The sequence below is a fragment of the Gallus gallus genome, chromosome 1 (genome assembly GCF_016699485.2).
Source record: "Gallus gallus isolate bGalGal1 chromosome 1, bGalGal1.mat.broiler.GRCg7b, whole genome shotgun sequence".
In the NCBI taxonomy this organism is placed as follows: Eukaryota; Metazoa; Chordata; class Aves; order Galliformes; family Phasianidae; genus Gallus; species Gallus gallus.
The window spans coordinates 26,248,047-26,258,046 of record NC_052532.1 but is presented as its reverse complement, the minus strand read 5'-3'; the positions used below and the strand labels follow the sequence as shown (position 1 = coordinate 26,258,046).

Below are 10,000 nucleotides of genomic sequence, written 5' to 3'. Positions count from 1 at the left end.
TGGGCTTTGTAGGGATTTTCTTTGCACCAAGTGAAAATAAATAGCGGTTGGAAATCAATTGTTGTTGGGGGAAGTGAGCTGTTGTTTAATACTTGGGTGAGTGCAACAACATATTCCTGAATTTTTGAAGGCAGATGAATGACTGTGCTCAGCGCCAGCCTAGTATTTAATTAGTCCTGAGGAGCTGCGATGGCGTGAAAGGGAAAGATGCAGCTGCTGCAGCGCAAGGTACTGTTTAGTCCAAGACTGAATGTGAATGCAGTGCTCTACCTTCACTACCTTTATCCAACAGTTTGTGACAGCCATCAGATAAAAGGATGTTCATTTATACATGATGTATATCCATACTGTGGTACACAGACCTTGGATAGAATCGTGGCTTATATGAATGAGCTCAATATTTTAGGTGATGTTTGTATTGTCAGTGAAAGCTAACTTCAGTGCAGACAAATTCATCTGATTTCCTGAGCTCATCTCCTGTCTGCCGAGTGTGGCTGTCGCACAGCGAGCAACAGGAGAGTCCCTTTGCCCTACCTGGCATGGCAGCTGAGCTGCTGCTGGATCCACTGTGCCATCAAGGGATCTCCACTGGGGCAATTTGTAAAACTCCTCTTGTCAATTTCATAGTTACTGCATTTTCAAAATGGCCTTCAGTGACCCACTGTGTGAGTGCCCACTGAAAAGTTTAGGGATGCAGCCTGAGTTCTTTACAGTACCATTTATTTGGCTTGTGGTCCACGTACGTCTATCCCATTAGTGCACTTTTTGGCCATTTTGAACCATTACTTCACTCACAACTGCCATCTTCATTCATTAGGCTATTTGCAATAGTGAAGTGATTAGCTGGCTTTGAAGAAACTGTTTTTTACTGTGAAAATTCAGGGTTTTTTTGGTCAGAGATGCTGTCAGCTTCCTAAGGCAGATGTGAAGGGTATTCATTTTGATGGTGCTGAGATACACGCTGTAGTCACAACTGTAACTTCAATTTGCCTGAAATACCATTCCACACAAGATTTGAGCACACCGTACATTTTTACAAGGAAAAACCTATTCAAGTAGACAACAATATATAAAACCTGTTTATATAGGTACTTTATTTGACAGTATTTCAATAGCAGTTGACCTAATTAGTGCTTCAGTCATGTTAATTTACTTACATATTTAAAAATATGCAGTGGGATAATTTATAGCTCTGCTTAACTCCAGCTTTGAGAGCTAACTGTTTTAGATAAAGTTAAAAAAAAACACATTTATGGATATTCTCTAAGCTTGTCTAATTTTTTGCTCTTGCACATCCAGCGATGTCCTTCATATTTGGCATTTTGATTTATTAGGCAATCTTAAGTATTAAGGACTTTTAACATACCAGTGCAAGGCTTGGGATGCATTGTGCCTTGTGTCAATGATGAATTAATCCCAGCGGAGCACAAAAGTTACCATTATTTAAGTCTAGCTTCTCACCTCCACTTTTACATCATAGTCAAGTTTTTAAGGCAGCATTTTAGGCTGTGTTGTGGGAAGTGTCACAGTGTAAAGTGGAGAAGAGGTTGGCACTTAATGCTGCATGCTATACGTGTGTGCTGTCTGTGTATAAACAGAAGTGAGCACTTCAGCGCTAGGCTGCAGGTGTGTGGCTGCTGCTTTGATTCGGGAGCCTTTTCACCTTTGCTTGCGGGGACTGCTACTGGTTTCCATGCATGGAGTACTGACAAGTCATAAGCAGAGCACTTTTTAACTGGAATTCCTGCTCCTTTGTTGCAAAGATGGGGCCCTCATGGGGACAGGGAGCAAGGCAACAGCCTCTTGTGATTGCCAGCGCATTGCGAAGTGCCACTGGTAGGCCTAAAGCAATGAGGAGCTCGCTCCTGGAGCAAGGCCTTGAGGAGGGAGGTTGGGCTGCACCAGGTCCTGCCACAGGCCGCACTGTAGCCCTACCAGAAGTGGCACCTGGGGGACGTGGGTGGGAGTGCAGCCTGCGGGAGCCCTGCGGCCTGCAGAAGCCTGACCCGTGACACCCAGGGCCTGGAGGAGGCCCTGTGCTGAGGGCTCGTGCCTCGTGGGGAGGGACCAAATGGGGCTGGCTCTCAGCACACCCTGTCATAAAGTGAGGGGCTCTAATTGAGCTCCGGCTTTGTATCCTGCTATTTGTACAAATAAAAGACCACATCTTGATGCAAAATAAACACAAAAGCACTGTTGTGACTATAACAGGGAGTCATATACTAATTTATATAATAAGTGGTTGTGCACGCTTTATTCAAGATTATGGCTGCAAGAAATGGCATGAATTGCTGGGTGTGTTTAATGCTGGATTATAGCAATTTGAAACATGTCAAACACATGGCTAATGCCTCATGCTTCACTCATTCTTGCGTAAACCTGCATAGCCACCATCCATTATACCCTTGGTAACAACACAATTCTGCAAGTAAATATTGTTACACTAAGTAACCTTTCAATTCAAGTTGTTTAGGAAGAGAAAATGCAATCTTGTGCAGTCAGTTCCAGTGTCAGTTTAATGTTTCAGAAGGGAAGCGGTGTAGAGAATAAGTATCTGCACCGCGGCGTGCCGCCTTGGAGCACACGCACGTGCACACGTGCGCACACGCACAGGCAACTTGCAGGAAGAGGAGTCAGGCTGCAGCTCCCAACTTGGTTGGGGCCATAGCGTTCCTCTGCTGGCCTGGGTGCACCCTGGCAGAATTAAACTTGCAACCTGCAGCACGACTACACGCTAACATCATCAGCAGTGTGTTCTCTCTTGCAGAGAGCACCAGGCATTTCCCCATAGCTTTGCTTAAAGCAGCGGGCAGCAGAGCTCGCGCTCCCCTTTGGCAGCTGGGCCTGGAGGGTCACTGCAGCGCGGTGCTGCCTGCGTGGGCATGGTCACAGGTGGCAGGGAGTGTGGAAGGGGAGAAAGGGAAGGAATAGAAGTGTGGATATCTGGAAATGTATGCCAACAGAGACTTGTGCGTTGTTTTTTTTTTCTTGTCCTGTTTGAAATACTAAACTTTCTGTCTTAATATCTGGCAGCTGTTGTATTCTTATTCCCTTCGTATTTATTTATGACTGTTATGCTAACAACCCGTACTCCTGCTGTAAAAGCAAGAAAAAGTACATCAGTGGCTTAATGAACTGCTGCAGGTTCAAACTGTAACTGGAAATTATTCACCAACAACTGAAATTACTGACACATGGGTATCAGAGATGGTCCTTGTGTAGGTGTTTTCAGTGCCTTAATTTGTGGGGTAGAGTTGATGATGTATGTGCACACACGGGCACATGTACGTATGTATATACAGATGTATACAGATGTGTGTGTGTCTGCAAGAGAAAAGAAAGGGAAAGAGGATGTTGCCATGCTCTTGCTTTTTTCAGCAGCCCTTCTATAGTTGATAGCAGTGAGGAGTCTGTGGACAACCAGCCCAGGGCATTCCTCAAGCCAAAGTTTCTGTACTGCTTTTAAAAATACCCTTTTAAAAATAGAAAAGCATTTCATTTTTAACATGAAATTCTGGAGACACGTTCTTCCTCATACAAACACTTCAGTATTTCCTCCCCTTTGCTGCCAAATGAATTACCCTCAGTATTGATGGTTGATGTTTGATTCTCTCTGTGCGTAGGGGTTGGGTTGGATCTGTTGTTTCCTATTGCTGGAGCACTGTTACTGGCCACGTTATGCTAAGCCCGGTTCTGCTGGCTCACAGACACTTTAACTTAAAATGCAGAGCCTGAACTGCACTCTGGGGCTTTGCACGGATACAAAATCCACAAGACATAAAACCCCTTGGTTAACATGAACTGGAAGATGTTTAACCCTTCTCTGCTAATTGTAATGGAAGAGGCAGAAGGGTGTAAAAACACGGGATTTGACTCTTTTTTTTTTTTTTTTTTTTTGCTAAATTTCAGAGTGTTTTCCACTGTTCCTGTTAACTGCCGTGTGCACCCCTTTGCCCTTCTGATGTGGCTGGGCTGAATTACCGCTGTTACTGTCTAACGAGAGAAATTTTAAAAGATGAACCTGTCTGTTGGCTGAATCTTTGTTTGACTAAAAGGGGATTATTGTTTGGATTGCCCGAATTTCCAAATCCTTGTAACGATACAGTAGATGAAGTGTTTTAAATAGATTCCCACTATGATATACACGTCTTTTTATTCAAAGTAAATATTGTAAAAATCTGGGAGGGATGCCTGCTCCCACCGTTGCGGAATACCCGCATTAGAATTTTCATATCACTACTAAGGGCAATCAGACCTTTTTCTCTGAATATTTTAAACATTGTACATGTAAAATTTATGCCTAATTTGAATACTTATTAGCTGCCTAATCTCAGAAAAGAGTATTAGCTTTGTTTTTGTCTTGTAAAATTCATCACTATGTGTATCACATATTCCATTTCTATTATTTTTCTTAGCTGATGTTGGTGGGAGCGCTCCGGGAGGGCTGTTTGTCCACAAACACATCTGTTTCTGCTGTTGTTTGCTGTGGTGTAACAGCTGCCCGCCCTTACATCAACCACGGTCGTGTTTGGGCTTCTGGCACCTTGTTTGTTTTTGACCAGAGCATCTTCAAATAACTTCTCTTTTGCTATTTCAACTTTCTTCGCGCTCTCGCAGCTTATCTCGGGGGTTCGTGGTGGTTTGTACAGCGTTCTGATTTATATCCCACGCACACAGTTCAAGTTGCAATCATTCTCTCCCCGTGTTCCTTGCTAGGAAGGGATGCTGCGCGCACTTTGCGAGAGAGCAAATCCCTAAGTTCAGTAATGAGGCAGAGCAGCGGCGTTGCTTCTCGTGCTGTTTGCTTACACCTCACGCGTGCGCTTCAGAGGTATCTTTCAGCGTAGCACCGTCGAGGTTGTTGTGGGGACTCGGTGCGTCCGTGCGCTGACACAGGCGGCGAGGTGCACGCTGACGCCGCTGGGGCGGGATGGGACTTGGGTGGCTCTGAGAGCAGGACCTGACCTTTCCGTATTACTGATACAAAATGCTCCTCGAGCTGCTGGTTGTGAGGGCACGCCGCTTCTTTATTTACTGCAAAGATTTCAACTGATCTTGGCAGGACATCTCATTGCTATCCTGAAAGTACAGTATATTTATGCAGTGAAAATGATAAAACATTTATTACTGTAGAGAAGGTAATATGCATAATTTATGCTGTTTTTAGCACAATCATTAGTGATATTCTTGATAGATTTTATTTCCAGCTTTCATATCTAATACATGCCTGGAAAATTAATTTTATATCTTTCATTTATTTGCCTATGTTAAAATTGAGTTTTAAGTCATCTTCAAGTGAACAGTTTGATTGCTGCTCATGCATAAGCTTAATTACTTCCCAGGAAGGACAGTATTAAATGTTTTAAATGTCAGAAAAATAAATGAATATCAGCCGTTTGATTAAAAAAATAGGCAATATCTGACGTGTTTGCAGCAGGAGCTTTTTCTTAAAATGCCTCCGAGGCAAAATTTTATTTAGTCACAAAAAAGGAGAAGCCCATTATACTATTTATCATTGGGTGATGCCATATGATTTGTAACACCCTTACAAAATTTTAATTTTGTATGATTAGCTGTGCATCATTAAACAACAGCCTCGCATAAGATACGCTGTAAAATCCTGACAGAATCAAGATAGCGAATGTTTTAAAGAAGGCTGTATAGTCATCCATGGTTGTCAAAGCTGGATAATAGGAAATATAGAGCGGCGCGTGCAGTCGTGCCTTCATTTAAGCCGGTTTTATAGGTAGACTTTAAAATGTGGTCGTTCGTAAATGCTATTGACCATTCTGCACGCACGGCGTGTTATTTTGGCTGTTAAATGGAACCGCACAAGGATTGCTTATAGAAACCATAATTCCGGTGATTAGTATCTGTGCGAAGGAGACTTGGGACCGCGCTCGGTGGTAAATGGCTCCGCCAGGCTCTCCCCGCTCCGAAAGATGCCGTCAGTAATTGGCAGAGAGGGACATCTCGATAATGGAAGTGCGAAGGTGTAACGCGGTGTTAATTGATACTTCTTAATCACTTTTAGGTATTAAGTCATGATGCAGGAATCTGCGACAGAGACAATAAGCAACAGTTCAATGAATCAAAATGGAATGAGCACTCTAAGCAGCCAATTAGATGCTGGCAGCAGAGATGGAAGATCAAGTGGTGACACGAGCACTGAAGTAAGCACAGTGGAACTGCTGCATCTGCAACAACAGCAGGTAAGTTTGTTTGCCGCGCCGGCTGCTCTCGCGCGGCCCCGGCTCTCCCGCCGACCCGCGCCCACAGGGAGCCCCGGGAGCGCGGGGTGGGGGCGGCCCCCCGGGGGGCAGAGGCAGGGGCAGGGCCGGGCAGGGGCAGCGCGGCGCGGAGCGGAGCGGGGCCGGGCTGGCGGCGGGGTGCGGCGCCGCGCGGGGCGAGCTGCGAGCGGCGCGGTCCCGCGTGGGGCCGGCGCGGCGCGGCGCCCTCCGCCAGAGGGCCACATTCCCTGCGAGAGCGCGGCGCGGCCCGAGCGGCGGCGGGCGGGGTGCGGGCGGCGGGAGCGCCCCGTCAGGAGTGCGTGCGCTCGGAGCCGGGAGCCGCCTGGGGAAGCGGCCCGCCGGCGGAGCGCGGCCCGGCTCGCTCGGAAAGCGTTTTATTTAAGTTAGTTAGTTTGCTTTCTCGGCGAGTTAACGCCGGACGGCTCTTCTGGCGAGAAGCGTCACGTTAACCTGTTGTCTGCTTACTGGTGTCCTCTGAACGAGATGCATCAATTAATGTTCGTGACTTCACGTCTCCTTTGAAACCGGGCACGGGCGCAGTCCCGCTTTGCCCAGGAGGAGGCAGCCCCCGCCGGGGCTGCGCGGGGCTGTGCGGTGCGGCGCGGCGCGGCCCCACCGGGCGCCACTGAGCCCGCAGTGCCAGCGCCCCCCCGGCCCCGGCCGGAGCCCCTCGGTGCCGGGCCGGCAGCACCGCCCCGCGTCGCCCCGCATCGCCCCTCGGCTCTACGTGCCGAGAGGCTTCGTCACCACACCGGCTACTCATTGGCTTAATGGCAGGAAAGTTGTCTCACGTAAGACAAAATATTGTAAAAATCCCGTTTTATAGAAACGCGTTGAGACATGAGAGATAAATTGCGTGTGTACGGGCCTCTGAAATAACAGGTCACCGTGGCTCTTAAAATTGAATCATTTTCGGTGCTGAACTGAACGGTGTAGCCCGGCTGCTTTTATAGTTAAATATTTTACACGGTGACAGAAAACGTGGAAGAATTAAATAGTTGGAGATTTAAATACGAGAAGTTGCTGAGGCTTAAATCTGTGCCTTGCTTCGAGTGCCAGCGTGCTCTGCTCTGACAGTGCCACAGGCTGAGGAAGGGCGTTCAGTGTCTTCATCGAGTTCCAGCACTTTGCACACATACATGTTAGTATTGTCTCTATGTACACGGTGTATATATATGCACTACGTGTATAAGAAATGGCATATAATATATAAAACTGCATGTATAATTTAATAGCGTTTTCCCTTAAGAGCATTCTGCCACCTTTATCCAGGTGTTCGGACTCTAAAATCTTTGTCATGAGTGCATTTAATTGTTAAAAACGCGTGGAAAACTGAATTGTGGTGGGGCAATTTAAAACACAAAAATACCCATAGAACCGTGTGCCGCCTCCACGTCACCCAGAGCAGCAGTCCTGGAGGTTTGCTGTCCGTTTGTCCACACGGTCACACATTCCTGCAGATAGCAGAGACCACAGAGAATAACAACTGCAGATGAAAATATCCAGTTGGGTAGCAGTAACAGACAGGTACTGAGGGGACAGGCTCAGAAGCGACAGTCTTTTCTTCAAAACTGTGACGAGATCTTAAATAAGAAGACAGGCAAAGTAAAACCATGGGTACAGTTAACAGGACTCAAGAGGCATTTTATGACAGGGTCTGCACCACAGGATTTAAATACAACTTGAGTTTGGCTTATAAATCCTTCTATAAAATATGTTGATGTGAAACATAAACACTGGTAAACATGCAGTAGGATGTCCTTTAGATAACGGGCATAGCTTCACACTGCTTTTGCTTTTCTTCCTCTTTCTTCCCCCCTGCTTTTTACCCAGTGCCTTTTGAAACGTGATTTAAGAGAAAAATGCTGCCTGTTTTTATTGCTGTCACTGTAGTAACTCTCTCAAATGCTGTTTTTTATATGCGACTTGCCAGATCAAGTTTGACAAGTTGAAAAACAGAGCAAACCCCAAAGTACCTACGGATATTTTTCTAAAGATTTTTTATTGTTTAGATATATGCACGATATGATTTACTGATGTCACAGTTTAACGGTCCTCTTTTGGGCTCTCCGAGTCATTTTTATGTGGGCCTTCAATTAAACAACTGAAGTTCTTCACAGCTTTCTCTGAAAGAAGGAGAGGAACCTTTCCTTTGGCTGGGCAGCCCCTTAAAGCGGTGCTCACACCTGAGAATAGCCATAGGGGTTGAGTAGAATTACAGAGGAAGTTTTTTCAGCGTGGCACGAATGTGTACTGGGCGAAGTTACGCGTAAAGACATTTCAGGCTACGTACAAAGAGCCGCTGGGATAACCTAAACATTTCAGTTTGTATGTGGCCGTGTTCAAGCACGGTGTTGGAGCATGTGAGCACAAATGGCTAGATTTATATGAAGTTAATAAGCTAAAATAATAAACTTCATTAGATTCTTACGTGGAAATATGTGGAGTTTGGACAGTCCTACTTCTGACTCGATGAACTATGTTGTTGCCATCTCTACATAGAGGTGAGAAGTTTGACTTAAATCGGGTGCTTATTCCTCGCCAGTGTATCAAGAGAGAATGACAGTATTCTGTAATATATTGTTATACATACTTGGTGATAAATGGATTGGGTGCTGTCACAAGTCATCAGGCCGGCTTTGAAGATGTATGAGTGGAGTGTAAGCAACTTTTTATCTCACTGTCGATATTTATCAATTTATAAATACTGCTAAAGTGAATGCAGATTTTTATTATTATTATGTGATACTATTATCTGCTCAGACTTGTTTCTTCTGCTTTTTTTGGCTTACAACATCCTCTCTCAAATTTATACGTATATATATATATATATATACTCAGTTATTCACTTTTATTTTTTTCTTGTCTGTTAAAATCAGTGTTACATGCTAGAATGTATAATACATGGGAGAAGCATCTCCGTGATTAAATACATTGACAGATTATTCTGCATTAGATGTAGAATTTTATTTTGATATTAAGTTTGTAGAATTAATTGTTTGTGTCACTAAGGTCAAAATAGTTGCTAAAAACCATGATTGCTTTACAGGGTAGATTTGAGCTTGCATTTTGAGTATTCATTAAGTCAGTTCTACCAAGATAATCTTTTTAAATGTTTTATGGGAATTTATTGGTGAGAAGCAGTTTTGGTTGACTGTGTTTAAAATTATTTTTCCAAAGCAGTTTATTTTTTTCCAGCAGATCACTTACCAGTAGCATTTCATCAATACATAGTACTAAAAACACGTACAAAAGCAAAAACATGATGCCAGCCTTCACATTGTCCTGATGATTGAAAAAGGATGTACAAGTTCTGCTTTCTTGCATGCTCAGTTGTTTGATTATTTAAAAAGGAGGAGGCAGATAACAGGGTATTTTTTTTTTGTTTATTATGTGAGGTCTTAAATTAGATGTTAACAAAACACTTCTGTTCACGTCTGTTGGAGAGTAGTTCTGTTTACTGAACCAAGTAGGGGCTTGCATTTTTACTCCTTGGAGGATCAGATGAGCTTTCTCATAGTATGCAGGTAATCTGTATTAACAGGTGACATAAAAATTCCAAACTGCCACACCTGTAGCAAAAGCTGAATTCAGAAAGAAGGCTGATGATATGTAATTTGAATTTAAAACCTCTTATTGCATCTGATGGCACTTGTTCCTTTAATTGACTGTGTGTCAACGTTAGGAAAAATGTTTCTTCCCAGTTATTTCTAAACCAAAGTTAAAATTGAAAAGGATCCTTGAAAAGG

The 10,000-nt window shown here is 44.3% G+C and overlaps 1 protein-coding gene across 22 annotated transcripts in view; it reads left to right on the top strand.

The window, feature by feature from the left end:
• The window catches only part of FOXP2 (forkhead box P2), a 412,383-nt gene that overhangs the window by 214,636 nt on the left and 187,747 nt on the right, over window positions 1-10,000 (top strand). For 20 of the 22 annotated variants that reach the window (NM_001397273.1, NM_001397272.1, NM_001397271.1 and 17 more), the window contains one exon: window positions 6,035-6,212. The exons of the other annotated variants lie outside the window; for them this stretch is intronic. In NM_001397273.1, the coding sequence (NP_001384202.1) occupies window positions 6,045-6,212 (168 nt within the window). In that variant the 5' untranslated portion in view covers window positions 6,035-6,044. Of the gene's footprint in view, window positions 1-6,034; window positions 6,213-10,000 lie in introns of those variants that run through there. 22 annotated transcript variants of the gene reach the window in all.